Raw genomic sequence first — 27,839 nt, 5'->3', positions numbered from 1 at the left:
AGCGACTACACACACACACCACCTGGGCAGCAGCAAAAAAAATCCATTAACTACAGTTTACTCAGCAAATTAAGATGCCGAGTAAATAGCATGAGGACCCCTAAAGCCCACCACACCCTCAGGTTTGTTTATTTGTCGCATTTGACGCCGAAGAAGGCATGCATTTCTCGTTGCGTGTTCTTTTACAATTGGATACCATTACCCCGAATCATCTAAGCTTACATCTTCCCTCCTCTGTTCTCCTGGTATATATCTCCACTGGTCACTGTGTGGTCAGTCTGTGTCATTCAATCAGTCTCACGGCCGATCGACCTTCTCTCCACCACACACACACACACACACACCACCGGCTGTCTGTTCTGCTGAGTTGTTGTCCATTGTTATCGTTATGTGTCATCTACAGCTGAGGACGTTGCTTTTTGCAGCGTGGGTGGCGTTCTACGTCTTCTTTCTCTTCTCCATGAGAAGAATGTGGACGGGCAAGTATGTTCGCAGCCCCCTGGCTCGGTCGCTCTTCCTGAACATGGTGAGCGAAAGCGATGGTGCAGCAGCTCTGGAGGAAACACAAGAGGTAACCTTAGTGTTCTAGTGTTCTATTCTTCAATAAATTAAGCAATCAAACTCCCGAGAGTGAAGTGTCCATTTGGTTGCATTTGTACGCTAAACAGAGGATTTTAACTGTAATATTTAGGATTTGAGAATACATTTATGGTGGAAACTGTAGACATTCTAGGGCTACCTCTGAGTATGCTCTAAACGTCATCAAGTCTTTAGGTATTCCTCTTTACTAATGCAAGTGCTTACTTTAAACTTCCTAGATTAATATAGATGTAGGCAAAACATATAATCCAATCAATCCATCAATTTTAAGTGTAACAACACATTTTACACTGTTGCCCTTGAATGCTACGGTCATCATGTGAAGCATAAAGATTTAATGCTATATTTTCCTCTCTCCTCTCTGTCCTCTTCCTAGTGGTACCGATGTACTCCTGATCAGCTGGGAGAATCGGTACAGCCACTGTTCATTCAGAGTCACCTGGATTCTGACACCCAGGCATTTCTCAGGCGGAGTGTCGAGAAGTCCACCTGGTTGTTTACCCAGCTCTATCACTCTTTTGTGTCGACCGTCCTTGGCTCTATGGTCTCACGCACGTCAATCAACGGGTACAGTTACACAAATTGCTTCGCACTTTCCCGTTTCCAAATTATGCCTCCCCACAATATAACCCAAGGTGACACAGTCTTCTATTTATGTCAGGTTTCTAGGCCGTGGTTCTATGTTCGTATTCTCTGCGGATCAGTTCCAGCGACTTCTCAGAATCACGCCAGACTGGAAGGCAGAGAGACTTCTGGACCTGGGGGCTGGGGACGGAGGTGTCACAGATGTGATGGGAGCTCATTTTCGAGATGTCTATGCTACTGAGGTGTCCCCACCCATGAAATGGCACCTCCAGAGACGGAATTACAAGTGAGTACTCTGCGTGATTCTCAGAGAATAACTGAACTCTTTGACAGTGTTGAATAGCAGCAATTTGATGTATTGATTTATTACCTTGCTATCGTAAATCACCCTAGATCAGGGGTCTTCCAACGTTTTCAGGGCAAGGACCCCTTAGTTGAGAGAGAGATGAAGCAGGGACTCCCACAACCTGTTAATAGATTACATATAGTTTCATCTTTTGACAGCACAATCATCAGTGTATTTTGGATTCTTGAACTGTCAATACTTAATAAACTTCACCTTCACGCTGTACTTACTATTAGGGATCTTAATCACACAAAGATTTGGAGGACCCCCTGTAGTAACTTTGAGGACCCCCTAGAGGTCCCAGACCCCCTGTTGAAGAACCCTGCCCTAGATTAAGAGCGTCTGCTAAATGCCTAAATTGTAAATTGTAGCAGAATTGTAGGAAAACCTTAACCAGCACTAGTATTAGGGGGCAGAATAAAAACGACTAACTAGTCTCTCCTCTCTCTATTTCAGACTGTTGGGTATTGATGAGTGGCAGCACATGGGCTTCCAGTATGATCTGATCAGCTGTCTGAATCTGTTGGACCGCTGTGAGGATCCATTGGCCCTCCTGAGGAGCATCCGAAGTTCCCTTGTTCCTGGCACGGGGCGACTCGTCCTGGCCGCAGTTCTGCCCTTCCAGCCTTACGTGGAGATAGGTCAGTCAGCACTCACTTAGTCATCTTCTATAATTGTCATACTAATTGATCCTCTACATTTTTTATCAGTCAGATTAAGTGTATGGAACTGTTGTGTTTAGTATGTGTATATTCACATCTGCAAAGTAAGATCGTGATTTAATTTAACTATTGAAAGTGAACAAATAGAACCAAATGGACCCTTATTGACTTTATTTGGTTCCATTTGTACCATTTTTTTGTACAATGTTTTTACAGTGTATAAGGACACCAACAATGTGTCATGAAAATATGTAATGAATTGTGACCAAAATATGCCATTTGTGTGTTCGCTTGCAGGTGGGAAATGGGAGCGTCCGAAAGAGCGCCTGGCAGTGAAGGGGAAGACATGGGAGGAGCAAGTGACCAGTCTGTCCACTGAGGTGTTCCGAGGGGCTGGGTTTGAAGTGGAGGCTGTGACCCGGTTGCCATACCTCTGTGAAGGGGACATGTATAAAGATTACTACGTCCTCGATGATGCAGTATTTGTTCTCAAAGCTTTGAAGGACTAACAAGGCTGGTTGTTCACGACAAGAGCACATCTGGCTGCATAATACATAAAGTGAGCTGAGCACAGGCCTGGGCCAGCGTACACAAATGTTGTTTTGGTTTGATCGCTGCTCCTGAAAGGCTCTGTGCAATTTTGAGTAATTCCACTATCCATTGAACAGTGTATGGATGTAAACTGTACTGGTGAATCAGGTCTGAACTTAGCTCAGGTAGCGCCTACATTTACCAGCCACCATTATATGACAGTGATACCTCTCATTTTCTAAGCAAAAGAAAATTGCCACAAATGGAAAGCTTTAAGGATCCAATCTTCTAATCTAAGACATATCACTGTGGAGTGATCAAGTGTCTGTTCTGTACAGTATTATCTGTTATTGTTTTTGTCAAGTGTTCCATTTTGGTGGTTTTAATAGTTCATTCAGCTCACTAATAAGCTCATTTGTACAAGTTTGCATCATGTGTCAGTGTGTCTATGCCACTTTATCCATCTCAACTGGACTCGTTATCTTTCATGTGACCAACTCTTAATACTTTATCAATGAGGATATATGTTACTTTAATACAACATTTGTTATTTTAAGTGATCATCTGGGGAGTTATTGTACAAAGTTTTATTTTAAAAAAAGAAAAGAAAAAAAAGGGGCCACATTTAATGTGATGTTTTTATTGAAAGGTACAAGAAAAATAAAAAAATAAATACAACTTTGCGCGATTGTTGTTTCATGGTGTTTTAAAGATGACGTGTAATCAGTTGAAAGGATCTAAGGATGCTTGTCTGTCTACCTGTATTTGAATCCCCATCAGCTGGAGGAGTTGCCTGGAGTTACGGTTTTATCATGACAGCCCCGCCTGTGACGGGCGGCTCTCATTCGCCAGACGGGGAGCGTTTCCCGGCTTGCATTGGGTGCCGCTATCGTTGTTGGCCACGTCCCCGGGCCACGTCGCGCAGCGTTTCGCCATTTTCCCCATCATCTATACATAGAACTGGTATCTGTTGACAGCCACCGTCGCACCACATCACAAACTGGTACATCGGCGGCAGGGAGCCGAACATCAGGCTGCGTTTTGACGGAGTAAAATCGGCTTGCATTTGCAGAAGGTTTTGCGTTTGCATCCTGCAAGCAGCGACATGAACATCTTCAGACTAACCGGTGATCTGTCCCATCTAGCAGCCATCATCATCCTGCTGCTCAAGATATGGAAGACCAGATCATGTGCTGGTAAGGATCCATGAGATGTTAAATGTGTATCTTATTCACAGATACTGTATATCAGGAAACGGTATAGCTTACGGCAACTTAGCGATACAACGCTGTTATGATGATGCAGTACATGAGCACTGCTAACCAGTGTAGCCCTGGAGCTAGCTTCTCAGCTAGCAAGCTAATGCTTGCCGACAAGAGGCGAACTGGCGATCTACAAGCTCACAACGCGTCGCACTGCCTCGCGTAGATCGCCTCTGCTTTTTTTTTTTTTTATTGAATATACAATTTACAAGAAAGTTCAGGTATTCAAACAGCACAGGTAATAGACATAAAAACATTACATACAGGAACGGAAAAAGACAAAAAACCAACAGTACAACCATATTATATCATAACATTAATCAGAGAGATCGGGAAAATGGAAATGATACAGAGATAAGAGTTTTAAATTTTTTTTGTTAATTACTAGATCTAATGATTTAATTAAAAGATAGAACTCCAATTTGAAGTGGGTGAAAATAGGTGGGGATTTGGCGAATTTTTGCTTGTGAATAAAGAATTTGGCATAAAGAGTAATGAAATTAAAAATAAACTCAAATTCGTCATTGTCTGGGTTGCTGTAGTAGCAAATGATGTCCTTGAGGTTAAAGGAATAATTTAGGTTGACCGAATTGAAAAAGTGGGCTTCTAGATCTGACCAAAACTTACGAGTAAAATTGCACAGGAAAAATAAATGGGAAGTCGTTTCTGGAGCTTGATTACAAAATGAACAAGCGGGGTCAATGTCAGCATATGTAGAAATTGAGCTATTTGTTGGATAAATGTGGTGTAGTAATTTAAAATGCACTTCCTTGGCTTTGTTGGATATACAGTACTTATGGGGAAGGAGCCACGCTTTTTTCCAGTCAATGTCCAGAATATTAGATCTCCAAAAGAACTTCCCTCTAGGGACAACAGTTTTTCTTTTTTGTATCACCTTACGAATGTGACTGTTTGTACATTTTTTGTTCAAGAGATCAATTCCATCCAACATTAAGGAGGGTAGCGTAGTATCCCCTACATTGTAAGACAAATGGTTTTTTATCAACTGTACAAGACCATTAGGGATAGCATTAAACACAGATCTATATTCTCTAAAAGGAATTGGGAAGTTGTGAACTGTCATGAATTGTTCGTAGGACAACAAATTCCCAGAGTTATCAAAGAGACACAGTGCATGGTTAATGTCTCTCTGGAACCACTTAGGCAAAAATACTGATTTATTCCTGATTAAGATGTCACTATTATTCCAGAGTAAAGCTCTGTGTGGAGAAAAATTGTGAACATGTGATAACTTCCAAGCCAATAGTGCTTGCTGGTGGAATTTGGAAAGTTTAACTGGTAGTCTAGTTGGTGAGAAATTGCATCGTAACAGAAAAGAAAGCCCTCCCAATTTGTTAAAGATACAATTAGGTATGAAAAAGAAAATGGAGTCTGGTTTCAGAAGGCACCTCCTCAGCCAATTAATTTTAAAGGTATTAATAGTATCCTCAAAATCTAAAACCTCAAGACCTCCCTCCGCTCTAGGATTAGACAGTACATTCTTTTTAAGTTTATGGGGCTTGTTTTTCCAAATAAACTTCAAAAATGATCTATTTACTTCAATGGCAGTTGAAGCATTAACATACAAAGATAAGGCTGGATAGACAAAACGAGACAGACCTTCTGCTTTGGACAACAACACTCTACCCAAAATAGAGAGATCCCTTTGAAGCCAGCAATTAAAAATTGCTGTAGTCTTTTTTAGTCTATTTGAAAAATTTAGATCTTGCCTTGCCTTGATATCACGAGTCACATAAATGCCTAAATATTTGACAGTATTTTTAACCGGGATATCCCCAATGACTGTCTCAACACTGTCATGGAGTGGTAATAGTTCACACTTGGATCGGTTCAATTTAAGACCTGACGCACTGGAAAATTGTTCAACTAAACCGAGAGCAGTTGGGACTTGGGACTTGTCTTTTAAGTAGAGTGTAGTGTCGTCCGCCAGCTGTGAAATCCTTAGTTCCTTCCCAAAGATGGATATACCTTCGAAACCCACATCCTTAGTGATATTAATAGACAATAATTCTGTTACTAAAATAAAGAGAAAAGGGGAAATGTTACAACCTTGCCTAACTCCTCTGCTAATCTTAAATCTTTGTGATGTATTATAATTAACTATAACAGAACTATTGATGTCATTGTAGAACATGCTGACAGTGTCAACAAAAACATTGCCAAAACCGAAAGCCTTCATCGTGTGTAAAAGAAACGGGTGCTCAATTGTGTCAAATGCCTTATAAAAATCCAAAAATAAAATTAAGGCTTCAGTATTAACATTATCAGCATAATCCAACAAGTCCAAGACAAGTCTAATATTACCACTGATATGACGATTCTTCATAAATCCTGTTTGAGTTTCGGCTACAATCGAATCTAACCCTTTTTTTAATCTGTTTGCATACACAGAGGCCAGAATTTTGTAATCAATAGTTAAAAGAGTGATAGGGCGCCAGTTATCTATTAATAAATGGTCTTTATCTGGCTTAGGGATTAGAGAGATGACACCCTGCTTCATTGATGTAGTCATCTCTCCCTGACTAATACACTCTTTGTACATGTTTATTAAGGGCGATTGTATAAGCTCCCAAAAGTGAACATAAAATTCGACAGAAAGGCCATCTACACCAGGGGACTTTCCTTTCTTCATTGAGAACAAGGCTGTTTGAATTTCACCTATGGATAGATCAGAATCACAACTTGTTTTAAACTCTTCATTAATAGAAGGAATATTTGCCTTAATTTTTTCCATAAAGTTCAAACACATATTCTCATCATAATTAGATTTATAAAGGTTGCCATAAAATTTGGTAACAAAGGTAGAGATTTGTTTTGGGTCCTTAGAGAGCGTACCATCAATGTTTAAAGCTGTTACGGATTTCCTCTTAGCATTCCTCTTTTCAAGAGCAAAAAAATAACTTGTGTTCCTTTCTCCTTCCTCAAGCCATTTTGCTCTAGATCTAATAAAGGCTCCTTTAGCCATGTTTAAATAAATCTGATCCATCTGAGCTTGAATTCTTTTTAGTTCAATTTCCTCTTCCGAGGTAATATTTACTTTGGCTAACAGGTGAGTAAGTTTTTCAAGTAAATCGTTTTCCTGCCTACTTTTCTCTTTTTTTATTTCTTTGGATCTTTTAATAGCAGCTTGCCTGACCTCAAATTTGAAGTATTCCCAATCTTTTCTATGTTCTGTATTAAGTCCGTTTTTAAAAATGTCTTTTACTATGCGCTTAACAGACCCATTGAAAATCTCATCTTCTAGAAGAGAGTTGTTGAGTTTCCAATATCCTCGCATACCAGAGGGGTCCTGGATGTCTCCCAATTTCAAAACAATTTGTTTGTGATCCGTTAATGGTGCATAATTATGTTTAACTTCTTTAACATATTGAAGACAGGAAGAGGAGATTAAAAAAAGATCAATCCTTGATTTTAAATTAGCCCTATTGTTGCACCACGTAAAGTCTTTTACACCTGGGTTAAAAAACCGCCAAACGTCTGACAACGAAAGGTCTGAGCAAATATCAGAAATGAGGTTACTACCTTGGGAGGAATGAGATCTAGGGGGATATCTGTCTTCTGTTTCATCAGGGCATTCATTAAAATCTCCACATAGAGCTGTGTAAGCACCCTGATACTTAGTTTTTAACTCCCTCAATTTTACAGTCATGTCTTTAAATAGAATTTTGTTAGAGGCATGTGAGTTGAAACCATAAACATTACAAACGATAAAGACAGCATTGTCCTGTTTAACAACTAACACTATCCATCTACCGTCACTAGAGGGCACCATTTCCAAAATATCCCCTTTGAATCTGTGTGTGAATACTGACACACCAGCTGAGTGATTAGTACCATGGCTGAAGTAAGCAAGGTTGCCCCACTGTGACTTCCAGAATTTAGAATCAGAATCACAAGAGTGTGTTTCCTGCAATAGAATTAGATCAGCCTCAGACCTCTTGCAAAACAAAAACATCGCCTTTCTCTTAGTTATATCCCGAATACCTCTAACATTTAGAGACATAATATTAAGACATTTAAAAGAAAAATCCATAGACATATAAACCTGAATGAACAATAAACAAGAAAATAGAATGTGCTGAAAAGTTTTACCAAAAGAAAGGGGGTAGTGAAAAACAGCCATAAACTTGGCTAGAACAACAATAGAAAAGTCAGTACTATAACCTCATTTGTAAATTGAAATGCAAAGTGCAAAAAGTAGATGAGGCCATAAACATATAGTTATACCGATTGGGCTTTTGCTTAGATACCTACAAAAAGTTTCAATTAAAGAAAAAACGATAAGAGAAGAAATAAATAAAATAAATAAAAAGTGATCCACATCTTCAGGCTATCCTCGGCCGTTTACATTTTAAATACATTTCAAAAGAAAATTAAAGACAAATGAAAATCGATGTGGGATATTGTGCAAAAAATTAAACAAATAAAACATAAAGTAGACTTCCAAATGCAATAGTAAGCACTGAGTTAGAAACTCAAAGAGATAGTATAATAACCATAAATGTTATATAAAGTCGCTGAAACCTTAAGTAGAAAAAAGTGAACCAAAAAATAAAGATAAAATAAAAACCCTTATGTTAACAAACTTTTAAACACATGTAAACTAGAACCTGAGGATACATATTGCCACTTCTCAGTAGGTAAGAGAATCAAACCTCAAGAGCTAAGTTACCTCTGAGCAGTCAATTATTTTGCCGTCTATGACAGCTGATGATCCTCGGAACGATGCCTTCTTTCCTTCTTCTCTCGCTTTCTTCACCAACGGCCAAAGCTTCTCCCTTGCAGCCTTGTCCTCTGGAGACAGGGCTTCCGTGATTCTCAGCTTTTTCTCCTGCAGGTACTTGGATCCTTTTGCACCTCTCCAAACAGCATCACGAAGGCGTCTCATTGCAAACAAGACGATTGTAGATCTGCATGAGCCGTCCTCCCGTCGTTTCCCAATGCGATGAACGATGTCGATTCCTTCCTTCAGGCCATCCCGAAGAATGGGGGCCATTTCCCCCAGGGTTTCCACGATCTTACCCCGGATGTCTTCATCCTTCGCCTCCTTCACGCCGTGAATTTTCAGGGACCATCTTCTGCTGTACCGCTGGCAGTCAGCAACAGCTGCCTTCAGAGACTTGTTTTCAGCTTGAAGCTTGTAGATTTCGTTTTTCGCACTGTCCAGTGACTGCTTCTGTTGCTGCACATCTAAAGTAAGCTGCCTGACGGTGGCAGAGAGCTTCTCCAGCTGTTTAGAAGTTTCCTTTGTGGTTATTTCTATGGCAGAGACTTTTTGGAGGGTCTCATCTTGTTTCCCAGACAGCCTGAGTATAGCATCTAAAATGTCAGCGTTGTCGCTTTTACCTCTGCCACCGCGGCCCTGTTCTTCTTCACGTCTTGACTTCTTGGAGGGGGGTTTCACGGGAGTGAACTGGGTCTGGCCCGGGGACCCCAAAATTGGAAAGCTCAGAGGGTCGTTCAAGTCTGGAGTGGTCTCAAACCAGTTCGTATCGTCGCTCATCAGTACCTGCTCTTGGACAGCAGAAGCAGGGCCCATAGCCAGCACGCTGTCTTCCATGTTTACGCTTACACGTGTTGCTCGTCGATTCTTTGTTATCTTTTTCAAGGAACACATCAAAGTAAAACTGACTCAAATAGTGAGAAAAGTTGTTATAAGTTCTTTGCCGTCAAAAATAAAGTTATCTTGGCTGCTAAACACAAACCCTCAGGTTTACCCGACGGAGCGAAAACAAAACGCTCTCCTACGCTGCCATCTTGGCTCCTCCACCAGATCGCCTCTGCTTGGCATGGGACTTAATATAACGTTGACTAACCCCGGCCGGTTGCCCATCCAGCTCGGCCCGGCGTGACCTTTGACGTGGCGGCCAGCCTCTGTCACCCAATTAGTAAATCTTATTGATTGAGCTGTTGTTGCAGATGCAATGCAAATCTCGGGTTTCCCTTTTTGCCCTTGTGTGCAAGGACGAGTCTGCATGGCTATGCTTCATGTGTCCTGTGTCATAACTCATAAGGATGAAAGTTATGGTGCAGTTACTTATGTGCACCAACGGGGGTATTGAAAGATGTGCAGTCAGTCAACAACATTTGAGTGGTATCATTGTGATGTACAGCACAACATAGAGGGTTTAAGTCAAGACCAAGGGTACATTTTCTGCAAACTGGATCAACCATCACCTCCATAGTCTTTGGGATGATCTGTACCAGAAGTAGCTAAGGTGACACTAGACAGCTCTCTGCAACTCTGCACTTCCCTTTTCTGTGTGTGTGTGTGTGTGTGTGTGTGTGTGTGTGTGTGTGTGTGTGTGTGTGTGTGTGTGTGTGTGTGTGTGTGTGTGTGTGTGTGTGTGTGTGTATTGCTTGTTTTCACTAGTCAGTGGTTGCAGGCAAAGATACAGTATGTTATTTATATTACCATAGATTGCACAGGGCTTGAATACAGTAATGATGTTGTGTTCGTCTCAGTCATAACCCTGCCAATGGTATTTGGGGCGTGGGAACTGAATCAGGTGTTGTAGAATTAATACATGCAATCTGCTGTTGGGCTATAATCATTTATCTAAAGCAGCAATTCACAACCTGTGGGTGGGGCCGTGAGGATATTGCAAGTGGGCCCTCAAAGAATACAAGAACACTTGCCCCCAAACACGTTCGCCCCAGGTCAGATCTGGCAACCTCGGAACGCTCGCCACCAGGTATTCCTAAATGTAACCTCAGTAAAACTATGCCTAAACCTAACCTTATTCCTAAACTTATTCTCATTATAACTATGCCCTAAATGTATTCCTAACCTTAACCTCTGTAAAACTAGGATTACTGATGATGATTGGGGTGAGCGGTCCGTGAAAGAAAGGTGGTGAGTGTGTTTTGGGATGAGTGTAACCCCCTCAAACATTTGGCAAAACACTACGTTAAGTGTTCAGATGGGTGGGCTCAGTGTGAACGCTTTCAAGATTTTTCCCGTGGGCCCTGATCCAGTAAAGGCTGCGAACCGCTGATCTAATCGGATGGACACAATGATGAAAGGACATTTCTATCTGTCTGACAGGTATTTCCGGGAAGAGTCAGATCCTGTTTGCTCTGGTGTTCACCACTCGCTACCTGGACCTGCTCACTTCCTTCATCTCCCTCTACAACACCAGCATGAAGGTGAGGAACACACGCAGCCTTCCTCTTGTCCCTCATCATCATATCCAGAAGTACCTGATTCAAGAACCCATGGCTCTTGTTTGCGTTTGTACTACGCACACACAATTATAAGACAATGGTGTGCCACACCTAGACACACCTTTGTTTATCAAGGTGTAACAGGAGGCACAGTTCACACATTTTCAGCCTTATCTTCCTATACCTGTTAATGGTCCTCACTAATGCTCATTATAAGATGGCACGATATCCGTGTACTTCTCAAAGGTGGGTTGTGGACAGTTCAGAAACCTTCCTAACAATGAAATCATTGGTGGGGATTCCAAGCTAATGGATACAGTCTTTCTCTTCCTGGAAAGTTAGCATGCTGAAATAGACTACTGTTCTTGCATAAAAAAAAAAGACAAAATCTTGTCGTAAATCATCTATATGTAATGCAAACTGTTAGAGTTGGATCTCAACCAACAGAGCTGTTTGCTTGATATTTACTTTGTCAGACCAGTACACACCATGAGCAGTTTATGATAAAATCTTTGTGTTATACAGATTATCTACATTGGATGTGCGTACGCCACCGTTTACCTGATATATGCGAAGTTCAAGGCAACATATGATGGCAACCATGACACATTCAGAGTGGAGTTCCTGGTTGTCCCAGTTGGAGGCCTGGCTTTCCTTGTTAACCATGACTTTTCTCCCCTGGAGGTAAGAAATCTCTCAGTGATTCATCCAGGTCTCCCATCTCATACAAATACTGTATATTGCGAATGATCCTCATGTTTGTATCAGGGTCTAACTCCATTTCAATTTGCAGCTGCTTAACCACGGCCTTGTATACTTTGTTTTCTGACAAATTAGCTGATCTATAAGCTCACAAGGCGTTGTGAGCTTGAACATCCCCTACTTTTGTTATATTTGACAATTATTTTTAACCCGTTTAGACCTGGAACACATCTGTGTCAGTTTAGATTTTAACCTCTTTAACCATTATTTTATACTTTTACAATTCAAAATAGCTATTTTTGAAAAATCATGACATTTCTTATCAAATCTCAAATTGTGCCAAAACTATTTTGAGATAGGGGTCCACGGCTGAATAGGCTACATCTTATTTTGGGGGATCTTGAAATGAAAAGGTTTGAGAACCACTGAAACATACGTTTCTCAGAAAACTGTTAGGATTTAGAAGACATGTTTTGGGAATTGGCCTCAGGTCTTATAAACTCTGAAACTGACTTGTCTCTTCCACCAAACAACTCCATCACTCCATCTGTTTCCCCCTCAGATCCTGTGGACCTTCTCCATCTACCTTGAGTCGGTGGCTATCCTACCTCAGCTCTTCATGATCAGCAAGACCGGCGAGGCCGAGACCATCACCACCCACTACCTGTTCTTCCTGGGACTCTACAGAGCCCTTTACCTCATCAACTGGATATGGCGCTTTTACTTAGAGGGATTCTTCGACATGATCGCTATCGTTGCTGGAGTAGTGCAGACTATTCTGTACTGCGACTTCTTCTATTTGTATGTAACAAAAGGTGAGTCATTTCCTTTCTGTTACAAGCGCACAACAGTAATGTACTTGGTTGTCTCGGGTCAATGGCAATCGCATTGTCGCAAATGCACTGTTTCGCGTCATCGGGCGTATGGAATGTACAGTACATATTTTATGGAGAAATACACAAAGACATAGTTGTTGTTAAAAAAGAAAACTCCAACATCAGAACGAATGGGATTTTGAGGAGTCTAAAGTATTTCACTCTATGATATCAAGGGCCTATCAAGTATGTTGATTAGAATTTAGAACTGGATACTGCCAATTTTTAATTTGTTCTTGTACAACGTTTTTTTTTATCTTGAAAGGAGGTTTGATAAACTGTAGGGAAAATGTGTTTGTTCTCAGAGAGCATGGGAACTGAAGCTGTTGCTTTGATTTTCACTGTCAGAGTGCCTTGATGTTTCTTCATACTTTTCTCTTTCACCTTCTTGTTATCTAGGTGCAAGAGTTAATCGAACTAATCTATTTATTATTATAGTCAAATATTTTGCAACCATCCTTAGAAATAAAGAAAATTGTGAAAATAGCCGATCTACAATGTCACAATTCATTGCATCAACGCGTTATTGTGATGTGTTGTCTTTTCCTAGGCTGCATTAGTGATGTCATTTTCTGAACTTAACTTAACATTATTGATAATTATTTATCAAAAATATAATTGTGTAAATATTGTGAAAGGAAAGGACCAATAATCTTCCCCACAATATCGATACCGAGGTAGCCTTACATCATCATAGCTGTTATATGAACTTTGATCTCATAGCATGCCAAAGTGCAACTCCCAGCATAGAGTAGTAATGTTATCTCCAGATCATACCTACGGTATATTATTAGCCTGAAGCCTAACCAGGCACTTAACACCGCTCTGCATTTCATAATGTCTGTAAAATCCTCAGGTCCTGTGTGTGTATTGTTTGGTTCTTATTGTTATGGTAGTGTTACTACATGTGTCTTGGAAAGGGGTGTTAAACATGACTGTCTTCTTCATTTTCAGTACTGAAAGGAAAGAAGCTGAGTCTGCCAGCCTAAGTGCCAAAGAGAAGCGATTTGGCAGACTCAAAGAGGGGGGACCGGGGTTAGCACAGGACACTGTTGCCTCCCCGCAACCCTACTCCACCACCCCCCCTGCCAGTGTAAGATGCCTGAGACAGATAGCGAAAGGGAGCTGCTAACAGTAGGTCCTAGACCTTCTTCTGATCAAACGCGTTGGAATCAGGACACAACTGCAGAGGCCATCCCACAGCCTTTGGATTTCTGTTTGATGCATCTTGCCTTAACTTTTTTTATTACTCTGTATAAAGGAAGAAAAAGTGAGAGGTTTTCTACGTTGAAAAGTGTGATTTGACAAATATAAAAAATGCCTATGATTTGGCATTGTATGATATTGGAGCAGACTTCTTGTGGTGGGATATTACTGATTCAACCATTTGTAATAGTATTTGCAATCTAAATAAATGCACATTGTTTTCCTGAATCAAATTGAAGGGGATATGTTGATCCCCCAGCATTGGCTGGCAAACGTATCATCTTTTGTCCCACCCCATTCCCTGTATTCTGAACCTGTGTACATTCCTGTGAAAAAGAGGCTATCCCCAGGATCTAGGATACTCTTGTCAAAGCATACATTTGACAAATGCCATTAATTCACTATTGTGCTGTATATGGAAAATAACCCTGAAGTTAATTATGTTTTTGTGTTGTTGCCTCCAAATAAATGAATTTATTCATTAGTATGAATTGGTTTCAATTAAGCCAGATTTATACTTGATTGCAATCCGGTCACTCACTGCAAATAGCTTATTTACAACCTCAATGCATTATTGTTTTTCAGTGCACAACATGGCACGCATTTTAAGTCAGGCATTAGGGTTGCAAAAAACTTCATTTGAGAGGTGGAAAAAGATCTAGGATTGAAAAGGTGGTCCATTCATCTTTATTGCTGTAAAAAATAATGCTTTCATTTGGATACCCCATGACTTTCATACTTCACTGTGGAATTATCTTATTTCCCTGGGTTATAAGTGTACCATCGTCAGCAATTATACTTGCATTCATAAAGCAACTCTAAATGTTTGAAACTAGCAAATCCTGTGTGTGTGTGCGTGCGTGCGTGTGTGTGTGTGTGTGGTTGGACTATCACTACAGAATTGAAAGGAGCAATTTGTTTTTTTCTTCTTCCGTTGTTGCAGATGTGATTTATTTTTTCTTTCTGATAAACAATGTCTGTAATAATTGTCTAAATGATGTGCATAATTTTAAGCTCATATTATACCCATGTTGGAACGAGAGATGAGCAGGACCCTACGGACACGGTTTTATTGGATTCAAGAATAGTTATCCAGACATATCTGCCTTTATTTGTTTCATGCAGACCATTCCAGATTTTCCATTTTTTTTCCTTTTTTTCTAAAAACCAAGCTTTTGCATGATATTGCCACCACAAATAAAGATTTTATGGTAAATGCTTGTTTCTGATTCTGTGGTTTCAATAAGCTTATGAAATCCATCCAGCTGACAACGTACAAATGTAAGATACCATCTTTTATCAATTTTATTCTCTTCTGAGTTTGTGACTTGGTAAGCTGATGAAAGGATGCCTATGTGTGTCCGCTTACGTCTGTTCAGTGCATGCAGACATACTGTAGTTCTTTGAACTGATGGGTGTCATGATAGTGTTTGATGAGGAAACGTATCACGTCGAAAGTCTTGCTGCACATTGTGCATGCGACAAGCTTGTGCATGACATGCACAGCTAATGGTCTGAGTGTCTGGAAAAATGTTCCTGCACTCTGCAAAGTAGAGTGGGTTGCGGGTGAGTTTGTGTGCTCCAAGAGTTGACCTTCGCCCAAATTCTTTGCCACATTCCATGCATTTGTGGCTTTGCGTTGGGTGTATGCCAGGCTTTGTGCTTTGCACCTTGCAGGTTTCTGTTATGTGACACTTGCAGGCTTTTCTAGTCTTGAACGCTGCACCAAACCTGGTACAAGTGTTACCCTATATATAAATAAAATGTCTAGATGAGCTTACTGTATACCTGGCTGCTTAACAACCTACAGTATGGCTACAACATTATTCTTTTTCTTTTTTTCAGAAAGATTTATTTGGGGGATTTTATAACTTAATAGGACAGTAGACTGACAAGAAATGGGGAGAGACATGCAGCAAACGCCATCGGGAACGGGATTCGAACCAACGACAAGATTGTCAGGCTGGCAGCCTAGGGTGCCCGGAACACTATGACTGCGGCCCAGGCCCCATTAACAGTTTTAAACAGGGTCTTGAGTTATCAGTGGCTGATGGTGGATTCACTACACCTCACTTACACTTCCTGAATGGCGCTGCCTAGTATGTTAAAATAGACCCAAGAAGGTATACCTTTGGATTTGTAGTGATGCAATGACCAGCGCTGTGCCTCCAGTCCTCTGCTGTTATGGTACCATATATCCTGTATTTACCCAGAAACCTAGAAGAATGTATATGAAAACCTTTTACCTTAAAGACTACACAGGTCAACACTTGTTTACTACATAGAAGTATCATACATTAGTTTATCATTATTTGGCTGATATTTGTAAAATTGTATTATTGTAAGGAATTTAAATATTTGTGAAATTTCTGAAAGGTAAAAACCCAATGTTAGACACATTGTAGCCATATATACTTTATACTGGCTGATATGTTCATTGTGTATATATTGAATGCACTAATAAATTAAATATCAGCCAATCTAGGGCAAGATGAAAAGTTACTGTGTGTTCTGAAAGGACCCCTAACTTTACCTGTGTTCATTTATTTTTTTGCAAGAACCTTTGTGCTTATTATTCTCACCATACACGTGTTTAACAACAATATTTATATTCAGTGAAATATAATTTTGTAAGTTACTTGCTTGCAGCAGATCTGACTAGACTGGCAACATAATATATATCATATCATATCATAATATAAGCTCTATTGTCAGCCTGTGGAGGGCAGCATCACTCTTCGGCCAGAAAACTATGGCCGGAAACCAAGAAGAAGAATAGACTTCCGGAAAGGCGCCTAAACTGCTTTCGTCTCGGAATCGTTGTTGAAGTTCTAATCTATTGTTCCATGTTCACGTTCTATTCATTTTTGAATATTCATATGGCAACGCGTGAATTTACAGGATGGAGCCCAATTTAGATGTAAATGGTGAGTGAAAAGTGTCTATTTAAGCAATATTACACGAGACTAGGGTGTGCATTATCGCGGTTATTTGGCCCGACAGCCTGGCTCAGGAACGAGCCGAAAGCGAGTTCTGTAGGCAGGGCTGAAGGGACAAATAACCGCGATAAGGCAGACCCTCGAGTGTAATATTGCGATTATACAACCGTTGCCCTTAAAATTGTGATTCATTGTAATTAAGATATTCGATAGAAATTTTTAATTTTTGAATGCCTCATTTAGCGACTATGTTGAACTTCACATGAAAAGCGCTAGCCTAGCCGCCTAGCATAGCATAGTGTGGGGAGAGAGGCGCGCTTGCTCTCTTTCGTGACAAACGCAGCTGATTTCTTTATTTGAGGAGACAGTGCAGTAGTGCTCAATTATGCAGCACGGTTGGAGAGCCTGTTTTCCATTGAGAGCCTGACTACCTGTTGTGTTGTATAATAATGTTTACCTCTTCGTAACATTTAAGATGATGAAAATTGACGTTGCCTTGCAGGTCCCCCCCTTCCTCTCTCCTGTCTGCGTCTCTTGGTGTCTCCATTGCGGCTGGTCTCGGCAGCCATCTGGCAGACTGTCCAGAACAAAGTGGTGTCTGATTATGGCCTCCTGGAAGAGTTTGTGTCCACGGTGTTGGATATTGTACCTGAGCTGCTCTCCAAAAGACATAGAGCTCAACTCACTCTATGTCTCAGAGCGCGGGTGAGTAAGAATCACGGAAAACGGTTGCATGATCATGCCATGATTGTTTTCATTTAACTTATCTGTTTTTGTTTTATTTTTGTCTATGCTCTCAATAAGCTGTAAAAAATCAAATAAAAGAGAGATTAGGGACCAAAAATATGTCAGAATAAGTACTTGGTTGCCTTCAGAATCAACACGGTTCCCCAAATTAAGTGAGGTGCCTGCCCTTAATGATAATACAGTATCTGGCTTAAAATCCTGTTCGCAATTTGGTGTTAGGGGAGTTTCTCACCTGAACTGAGTCAGTGGGTCCCTAGACATGTAAAATCACTGAGGTGCTCGTCCGCCATAGTGCCACGAATGGCGCAATGGCCAAATCAAATATGGCTGCCATCGGCTATGATGAAAATCCAACTTTTCTGTTTCTGGGTGTATATGCACATGTAATACCTCTATTTGGACTAATTGTGGTGTGGGGAATTCATTTCTGATATTGTTTTGACCATGTTGGGTGATTTGGACCTCAAAAGGTTATGGTCAAGGTCATTGCTATTCCAAAGACCGTGGGCCATAGCTTGGCCATTGTTAGGAGTAAATACAGGTGCAGTAGGTCTTTTTTTTTTTTTTTATAATTTTTATCCCACAATTTTGTAACCCATTTTTTTCACCCAGTGCCAATTGCCTATGTAATCCTGGGCTCTGCTCTCCCTCTGCCAACCTGGGGAGGCAACGGACTGACCTCATGCTTCCTTCTATGCATGAGGAGTCCAAGTTGCTTCTTTTCACCTGACAGTGGAGATTTCCCTGGTTTGGACGTAGCGCGTGGAAGGAACACGTTATTCCAACCAGTTCCTTTCCCCTCCATCAGGCGCCCCGGCTGGCCAGGGGGAGGCATTATTGAGACCAGGATTACGTGCATGTTTTTGTGAGGGTATCAACCCTAGGAGACACGGGGAGAACATGCAAACTCCACACAGAAAGGCCCTATCGCCAACCCCACCTAGGGTGTGGGCGCTGATGACGCGGAGGAGGAACACGCCGCCAGTGCCCACAGCGTCCCCCGGCGGGAATCGAACCCAGGACCTTCTAGCTGTGAGGCGAAGCGCTAACCACTGCGCCACCGTGCCCCTCAGGTGCAGTAGGTCTAAATCAACTAATGCTGACATGTATAATTCATTTCTGACATTGTTTTGACCATTAAGGATCATCTTGTCTTTGAAATATCAATGTCAATGCCATTTTTTTAAAACGATTTTGTTCATTACTTGCACCTTTATAGTATTTTTTGTAAGTTTGTTACTATTTTATAGTAAGTTTGTTTTGTTTATAACAAAAGACATACTAGTGAGAAATACAACAAGTAAACATCCACATTTAACTTTAAAGGGGGGTTTTAAATGGGTGTTTAAATTTGCAAATAAGACTATTTACGAATAAAAGTGACAAATAAAATCACACAACAAAAGCACACACAAAATTAAATAACAATTTCCCTCAAAGTGCACCATATTGTGATTGTGTGCATCCAAGTTAGTATGATGTGTTTTTACAGGATGGATTTGCCATTGTTCCATGGCAAAATATGATGCACCGATATCCATCAGCAAGGCAGCCATATCCTCGAGAGTCGAAGTGTTCCTTGCATCCATCCATGTTCCATTGGTTCTAGTCTTTCCTCAGGTTCCTTGGCTGTTGCAAGCAGGTGGCAAGACATGCACTAGAAAGGTGCCTTGTTGGTATCAGCAGTTGTACTTCTCTGCTACCAATGCTGTGTCTTGTTCTGTCAAGGTCTTTGCCTCTCCAAAGTTTGTTAGATATTGTATTCGGTCAGAACCCATAGCTGCATGCTTAGTCCCCACCTGGCCCATGCAGTCATCTCCAGTTTCCAAGGCATATGTCCCCTGATCACTGTCTTGGCTAGTGGTGCTCCAAGATGAGAGACTGCTTGATGCTGTAGAAGCATGTGCCGCTGCACACCTAGTGCCATACTGCTACCAGATCTACTTAATCCCCAGTGCTTGGAAGTATCACTACGACAACTCTCTGGGGTCCACTCATAATCCTGGCGACCCATTATTCCCTCCATTAGGTTAGGGTTATGGGTAGGTTTAGTTATAATAGGGCCAGTTGACTCCACATGTACCAGCAGCTTGGTGACAGCCTCCTCAATCTAGTTCAATCTTTGGGATCTCTTCACCTCCAGCCCCTTTTGCATGGAGCCACTCATCATCATCAGAGATAACAGACGCACCCATCCCTCATCAACTTTACAAATTCTGGGTGTCTGAGGAGAACACACAGCTCTCCAGCTGTGTGTTCGGAATATGGTGTCCATTCAAGCTTGTGGCGATGTACAGTAGGTAGAACGGCTGCCTTGGAATCTGAAGGTTCCAGGGTCGATTTCTGGCTCCTCCTGCTTATTTGTCGAAGTGTCCTTAAGCAAGACACTGAACCCCTAACTGCTCCCGGTGAGCACCTTACATGGTTTCATGGTGTGAATGTATGTGTGAATGTGTGTGTTAATGGGCGAATGTGAAATACATTGTACAGTGCTTTGGAGAAGAGCGCTATATACTGTAAATGCAGTCCATTTACCATTATCAGCTCTGTTGTCTCTGTTGATGATGTCGCTAGTGGAGAAGAGATCCCAGACATCTTGAATAGGATTGAGGAGGCTGACACCTGGTGCATGTTCAGCCTCCATTATAACTAAGCCTATCCCTAACCTTCACTAACCTAATGGTCAGAATGGGATGTCGGAACTATGAGCGGACCCCAGAGAGTTGTTGTCTCCTTCACATTACTGCTATATTACACCCCATATTTCCAAGCACTGGGGTTGAAGGAGATCTGGCAGCAGTATGGCTCTGGTGAGACTCACTTCTACTGCATCAAGCAGTCTCATCTTGGAGCACCACTAGCCAAGACAGTGATCAAGGCACATATGCCTTGGAGACAGGAGATGACTGCATGGGCCAGGTGAGGATTAAACATGTAGTTATGGCTTCTGACTGAGTACAATATCTAACAAACTTTGGAGAGGCAAAGACCTTGACAGAACAAGACACAGTATTGGTAGCAGAGAAGTACAACTGCTGAGACCAACAAGGCACCTTTCTAGCGTGTTTCTTGCCACCTGCTTGCAACAGCCAAGGGAACCTGAGGAAAGACTAGAACCAATGGAACATGGAACAGGACATGACATAAAGGCTTGTCCTGTTGTCCGGGACAAGTGCCCATACTATGGAGTGGAGGGAGCAAGGGGGGTCATTAGCCGTCCTTTCGTTATTATTTCAATGTATGACATTTTTATCCGGACAAGTGACTTTTGTCCCCGGACAAGTGAATGGGAAATATACTTGTCCAAAGGACAACTGCCTCAAAAAGTCAATGTCAAGCTATGATGGATGGAAGGAGCACTTTGACTTTAGTACACTCCTGCCATGTCTGAAGCAAGACACTCAACACTGATGGAGTTCTGTGCATCATATTTTGCCATGGAACAATGACAAATCCATCCTGTAAAAACACCTCATACTAACTTGCATGCACACAATCACAATATGGTGCACTTTGAGGGAAATTGTTATTTAATGTTGTGTGTGATTTTGTTGTGTAATTTTATTTGTCACTTTTATTCGTAAATAGTCTTATCTGCTCATTTAAACACCCATTTAAAACCCCCCTTTAAAGTTAAATGTGGATGTTTACTTGTTGTATTTCTCACTAGTATGTATTTTGTTATAAACAAAACAAACTTACTATAAAATAGTAACAAACTTACAAAAAATACTATAAAAGTGCAAATAATGAACAAAATCGTTTTTGAAAAATGGCATTGACATTGATATTTCAAAGACAAGATGATCCTTAATGGTCAAAACAATGTCAGAAATGAATTATACATGTCAGCATTAGTTGATTTAGACCTACTGCACCTGTTTTTACTCCTAACAATGGCCAAGTTATGGCCCACGGTCTTCGGAATAGCAAAATGACCTTGACCATGACCTTTTGAGGTCCAAATCACCCAAAATGGTCAAAACAATATCAGAAATGAATTCCCCATACCCAAATTAGTCCAAATGGAGGTATTACATGTGCATATACCCCCAGAAACAGAAAAGTTGGATTTTCATCATAGCCGATGGCAGCCATATTTGATATGGCCATTGCGCCATTCGTGGCACTATGGCGGACGAGCACCTCGGTGATTTTTCATGTCTAGGGACCCACTGACTCAGTTCAGGTGAGAAACTCCCCTAACACCAAATTGCGAACCGGACTTTAAGCCAGATACTGTATTATGATATACAAATATACTCTAGGCATGACACTAGTATTTTCATAGGGCTTTTTCTCTCTTTCTCTTCTGTTTCTTTGCTATTCTTGCTTTCTCTCTTTTTATTTCTCTTTTATTTTCTCTTTTATTGATTTATATCAGTTATAATCCTACATGCTCAGCTCTGATGTATTACAGTGTTATCAATGCCTCCAGAGGTCTGTTTCACTAAAGCATAATCTTAGGGCGCGTTCGGAAATGCGCACTCAACGCACTGGTGTGCCATGTTGTCGTTCGTTTATTCGGTGCACTTGGTGCGTTGTCGTTCGGAAATCCAGTGCGCGGCGCACTGGTGTGTTGAGTGCACGCACTCACCAACCCTACTCAGAAGATGGGGTTAGGCGGTGTGGTGCGTCAGTGTGGTGTTTTGATTGGTTGGTTTTCATCGCCGTGTCTCGAGCGCTTCTCAGCTGTGAACAATGGAGGAAATGACCGCAAATGCAGCATTTACAGCTTGTAGCTCGTCGTTTGGGCTTGATAGTTTCACACGCATCAACATGTAAACTAACAGCAGGTATGCCAATATTATGAATTACATCTCCTTTCAATATCAACGTTACGTTAGCAACTGCTGCTTTTAAGGAAGTTTACCTTCAGAGTTCAGAGTGAAAAAGCACACAGCTGACTCTTAACTGGTCGTTCGTAAATAAGCCACACTGAAGGCACTCTCCAACGCCACGCCCACTGCACTCACTACACTGAGCACACACCCGGTGCGGGTTTCCGAACGCACCCTAAATAAGACAGAATTTAAACCAAATAAAAGTTTGACAAAGCCTGTTGCGTACAGCCTGGTTTATTCTGTTCCACTAACGCCAAGCCAGGCTGAGAAGGAGTGAGCCAGGATCGCAAAGCTAGGCGTAATGTTCACGTTCACGTATTCCTTTAAAAGCCCATGAGGTCTATCGTAGATTACTTGATTTTGACCAAAGAAAGGTCCAAAGACCAGACCAGCGTTCTTCTGGTTTAATTAATGCATGCATGATGTATGTATGAAGTTTTTTAAGAAGTATTATAGAGCATTTTTTTGGTTTTAGGTTATCGTGGAGTTATGCCGGTCTGAGGCTACTGCTGACTTTGATATCATTCAGCCACACCTGGACAGAATGGACACCCTCAACGCAAACTGGCCGATAGAAGTATGGGAAACGCTGCAGATACATATTTATTAGCCACATCGTTAATTAGGGCTGCAACTATCAATTATTTTCTTAGCAAGTATCCTATTTTTCTATCTTTTACTTTTTCTGTGAATTGAATAATTAATTATTTGTTGTGTCACACAAATGTCACACAATAGTAATGTGCAATAGTGTCACAGAAAAGCGTTTAAAATAGCCAATCTACAAACTCACTACTAAGCTATATTTGAACATTCTTTGGAAATCTTGATTATCGATTCATTATAAATTAAGTATTACATTTAGTTTTTGGGCACTCCTGCAAAATTTCAGCAGCATGATAAACAAGGAGGAAAAGCTGTTTAAGCCTATATAGTATACGTTGTTCAAGATTGTTTTCTTCTTACAGCCGGAAGCTACAACTATTGAACAGGCACGCTCAAACTTCTCAGATCTCATTAAAAATCTGCTGGAAAATCCAGAACAGAGACAAGACTTTTTCCAGGTCAGAGTTGATGTGGTACTTTTTATTTGTGCTTGTTTTAAACTGCATTTGTGCGTTACACATACTGTAAATGTTCACTGATGTCTCATATTACTTTCCATCAGAATGTTTTCCTTGAAGAATTTGGTCCAAGGTTTGACAAGGAGCTGAAAACCTTGATGTGGCTGTTTCTATCCAGATTTGAGCAAGTTCTTCCTCTTCAAACCCTTCAACAGGTTGACTATGAATTTAATATGTATTGTTATTGATAACCTGCAGTTCATATTTATTCAGACCTAGCTTGATTCCACATTCCACCTTTCTTCAGGTTGCATCCATGCTCGGCAATGTTCCATTTGTTCTGGAGGAATGCATGGAGACCATTTCTGACTCTCAAGAGCTTAAAACTCTACTGGACCATCAGAAAGACCCCAGACTACTAGAAGACAGTAGTAAGCTATAGATAATCAAATCCTGAGCAATTCAGAGTCATGTTTGAATTGTGATCACTTAAAGGGCCAGTTCACCTCTGGGGCAACCAGATCTTATTTTATTGTTGTTTGGGACACGATCAACACAATCCTGAGTTATTTTATTTTTTGTGTGTTCAATCTGTGTTTTGAGATATTTTAGTATTTCAGCATGAATGATGATGCATTTTGCTTCATATGATGCAGCATGATGACTCATATGATGCAAAATGCATCATCATTCATGCTGAAATACTAAAATATCTCAAAACACAGATTGAACACACAAAAAATAAAATAACTCAGGATTGTGTTGATCGTGTCCCAAACAACAATAAAATAAGATCTGGTTGTCCCAGAGGTTAACTGGCCCTTTAATGTCAGATACCTTTCCCTTATAATTGAGCTAAAACGTTTCTATTTTCTTTTTAGATTGTTTGTATGATGGTTCCCGCGTCTTTTCAGCGCTTGATCTCTTCTCTGTGGAAAAAGGACTGATAGAAATTGAAATGGAAGAATCAGAAACGGAAAACATTACCAATGTGGAGAGTAGCCAAGAGGCAATATTACTGAAAGAAATTGACACATCAAAGGCTTTTTATTCTAGAGCCTTAAGACGGAACAGAGATCTCACGATGAAAGTGCTTCTGCTGCAAGAGAAAAGAAGACTTCATGGAGAGGAAAGTCCTGCTTGCAGTCCTTTATCTACATTCCAGCCAGCTGCCTCAAAGTCTCTGTCCATCACTGGGTCAGTTGTGCCACCAGATAATGATATTTCACCATATAGTGGAAATGAAAGTCCCTCTGGCCCCGAGGTATCTGATGATGACATGGACCCATCTTATTTTCCTCCTACTGAAAGCCATGATGATGAAGAGTCATCATCCAGGAGCTCAGATGAAGAACCTTCCACCATTGTAAATGTTGATGAGTCAGTTACGTGTAAAGTGCAGAATCGACACCCCAAACCTGCCACTGCAAAAGTGAAAAAAACAGGAGGCAGGTGTGCCATCTGCAATGAGCAAGTGAAGGCTAACATGAAGGCACACATGAAAGTCCACTTCCCAAATGATGAGTATGCCTGTCCGCGTTGTGACACAAAGTTCAAGAATGTGTGGTCCTTCATGTTGCATATGAAAAGAACATGCTATGATCAGCAGCAGGTGAGCCAAGAGGAGGGCCAGGAGGGCGGTTCTTATTTCAAATGTGTCGACTGTGAAAAGGCATTTAGGTACAAACAATCACTGGAGGAGCACAAACGGACACATAATAAACTCTACTGCGAGGTGTGTGAAAGAGTGTTGCGAAACGAGGAAGCGTTGGAAAGGCACAAGGTTTCGCACTTGCAGCTTCAGTGTACACTGTGTGACGAGAACTTCCGTCTTTATAAACCCTTGGCTCGGCATTATGAAAATGTACATCTGATGAGCAGACCATTCAAATGTAACCACTGCCCCAAAAGTTTCTCCAAGTTAAGTAACTTTATCAGGCACGAGTGGAAACATACAGATCAGCGGCCATTCCAGTGTGCTCAGTGCGCAATGCGATTCACTAATGATGCAGACCTTGTAGCTCATTTGAGAGTGCACACACGAGAGAAACCATTCCTTTGTGCAGAATGTGGCAAGACATTCTCTGTTAGGACAAATCTGAAAAGGCACTGGGATTTCGTTCACGGCCACCTACGCAATGAGCGACGATATTCTTGCTCGCAGTGTGAGCTGTCCTTTAAAGAGAAAGGGTCCCTGAGAAAACATGAGAAGACCAAACATTTACACCAGTTGTTCCGTTTTCCATGCCCAGTCTGTGGGAAATTATTTTCCTCTTCAGGATTAGGTAGACATAAACTGATTCATACAGGGGAGAAGCCTTTCAAGTGCAAAATGCCTGACTGTGATAAGTATTTTAGGTCCACAGTTGAAGTGAAGAGGCATATGATGCAGACACATACTGAAGAAAGACCATTTCAGTGTGATGTCTGTAAGAAGGGCTTCATATGGCAAAATATGCTCCGTGCACATATGCATATACACTCAGGAGAAAAGCCTTTCGTTTGTTCCATCTGTGGTAAAGGGTTTCTTAAGTTTTATAACATGAAGAGACACACAAGGCTTGTACATACATTCTCATAGTCCTCCTTTCAAATATTACCTTAAGAGCTTTGAAAGGATAATATGGATTAAGGATTATATAATCCCTTATTGATCATCATATTGTAGGAAGTGAACTTCAATCTGACATGTTAAATGTACTTCAGTCATTTGTTTGATCGAAAACAAAACACAAAGCTAGAACGGCTAATGTAGGGCCTACTGTAGACTTTAGAAGCTCCAGTTGCTAGATTGCTTGATTATTTGACCTATTATATCCTTCTCTACTATTTGACCTTGTTTTATGTCATTGTATTGCTCCCTACCCCCTTCCCCAAAAAGGACCACAATAGAAATAAGCCTATGGGCTTTCTTGTGTTCTTTTTTTTATAATTTTAAATGTATTTTCAATAAACTAATCAATCAATCCCACAAAGATTTTATGTGGAAACACTTTTTTCTGACTGATTCTGTGGTTGCAATAAGATCCATCCAGCTGACAATGTACACACTGAGAAAATGAATGCGACATTGTGACATTTTAAGAAACCATCTTTTATCAATTTTATTCACAATGACACTTCCAGGCTTTTGTAGCCTGGACCGCTGCACCACCACACCTGGGACAAGTGTAACCCTATTATAAATACAATATCTAGTTGAGCTTACTGTATGCCTGCTGAACAACCTATGGCTACAACCCCCCCCCCCCTCATTCGAATTCGAACCCGCGACAGATTGTCAGGCTGGCATGTGTGTTTGTGTATGATCGGTGTTTGCTTCCAAAACCAAAAACGTATTTTATCATTGTGCTTCAATTTTAAGCCTCCTCCATTGCCTTTTTTTCTCCCAGTATGAATTACCCAAATATTTGTAACGTCATATTATTGTTAGAAATTTAAATATTTGTGAAATTTCAGAAATGTCAAAACTCAATGTTGACATATGTCTTCATGCACTAATAAATTAAATATCAGCCATTCTATATGGCAAGACGAGAAGTTGAAGTTGTGTTCTGAAAGGACCCCTAACTTTACCTGTGCTCATTTATTTTTGTAAGCATCTTTGTGCTTATTATTCTCATCATGCATGGTGTTTAACAACACCATTATTGATAGTCATTCAACTATTATTTTGAAGTTACTTGCTTGCAGCAGATTTGACTAGACTTCCCCGTAAATTTTTGAAGAGAATGGCAAACAGCTGCTTTTGGAGTTATCTGATCAAGGTTTTCTTTGCAGTCAATATTTGGGACAGAATAAAACAAAAGAGAACTTGTATGCAAAGCAGTGCTGAAATATTTTCACTCATAATATAAGAGTTATTGTCAGCCTGTAGAGGGCAGCATTAGGCTTCAGCTGGAAAACTATGGCCGGAAACCAACAAAGAAGAAGACTAGACTTCCGGAATGGTCCTACACCAAACTGCTTTCGTCTTGGAATTGTTGTTGAAGTTCTATTGTTCCACGTTCACGGGGTGCTCTTTTTTAGTTGCAAAATGTTAGAAGAAAATGTTATGATCTTCAAGCTATGATCTGTGTGTATAAGAACATTTATGTGAGTTGGGATTCATCGAGTGTTGATATGACCGCTTGATTTACAGCGAGCGGAACCATTTCAATCAATTCAACACGGATGTCCCAAACCCGTAGAACACCCGAAACGGTAAACAAACGAGACAGGAGTAACTGGAGGCTAAAGATGGCGGCGAATTCTGTGCTGCTGCGCAGATTGGGCGTTACTTGAGAGT

The 27,839-nt window shown here is 40.8% G+C and overlaps 3 protein-coding genes across 4 annotated transcripts; all 3 read left to right on the top strand.

Annotated features, from left to right (window-relative positions):
- On the top strand, positions 1–3,402 carry mettl9 (methyltransferase 9, His-X-His N1-histidine; the record flags this gene model as incomplete). 2 transcript variants are annotated; one of them, XM_080748048.1, is made up of 6 exons in its annotated part: positions 1–122; positions 404–571; positions 977–1,167; positions 1,262–1,471; positions 1,988–2,172; positions 2,491–3,402. In XM_080748048.1, the coding sequence occupies 5 exons, from the start codon at positions 461–463 to the stop codon at positions 2,700–2,702; spliced, it is 909 nt and encodes a 302-aa protein (XP_080604174.1). In that variant the 3' UTR covers positions 2,703–3,402. The 2 variants fall into 2 exon arrangements, with proteins under 2 accessions (XP_080604174.1, XP_080604173.1); XM_080748047.1 differs by lacking the exon at positions 1–122 and having other exon boundaries at positions 389–571.
- Positions 3,403–3,632: 230 nt separating this feature from the next.
- On the top strand, positions 3,633–15,167 carry kdelr2b (KDEL endoplasmic reticulum protein retention receptor 2b). The gene is made up of 5 exons (XM_080748046.1): positions 3,633–3,920; positions 11,056–11,156; positions 11,700–11,858; positions 12,439–12,691; positions 13,706–15,167. The coding sequence occupies exons 1-5, from the start codon at positions 3,830–3,832 to the stop codon at positions 13,738–13,740; spliced, it is 639 nt and encodes a 212-aa protein (XP_080604172.1). The 5' UTR covers positions 3,633–3,829; the 3' UTR covers positions 13,741–15,167.
- Positions 15,168–16,859: 1,692 nt separating this feature from the next.
- On the top strand, positions 16,860–26,407 carry LOC308303005 (uncharacterized protein; the record flags this gene model as incomplete). Its single annotated transcript, XM_080747324.1, has 7 exons — positions 16,860–16,884; positions 17,462–17,601; positions 22,963–23,064; positions 23,456–23,551; positions 23,656–23,766; positions 23,859–23,982; positions 24,433–26,407. 7 exons carry the CDS (start codon positions 16,860–16,862, stop codon positions 26,130–26,132), a joined length of 2,298 nt encoding a protein of 765 aa, XP_080603450.1. The 3' UTR covers positions 26,133–26,407.
- Between the last annotated feature and the right edge of the window lie 1,432 nt (positions 26,408–27,839).

Source organism: Nannobrachium achirus (assembly GCF_963921795.1).
Source record: "Nannobrachium achirus genome assembly, chromosome: 18".
Classification (NCBI taxonomy): Eukaryota; Metazoa; Chordata; class Actinopteri; order Myctophiformes; family Myctophidae; genus Nannobrachium; species Nannobrachium achirus.
The sequence above is the reverse complement of the archived record's forward strand: the minus strand, read 5'-3'. Positions and strand labels throughout refer to the sequence as shown.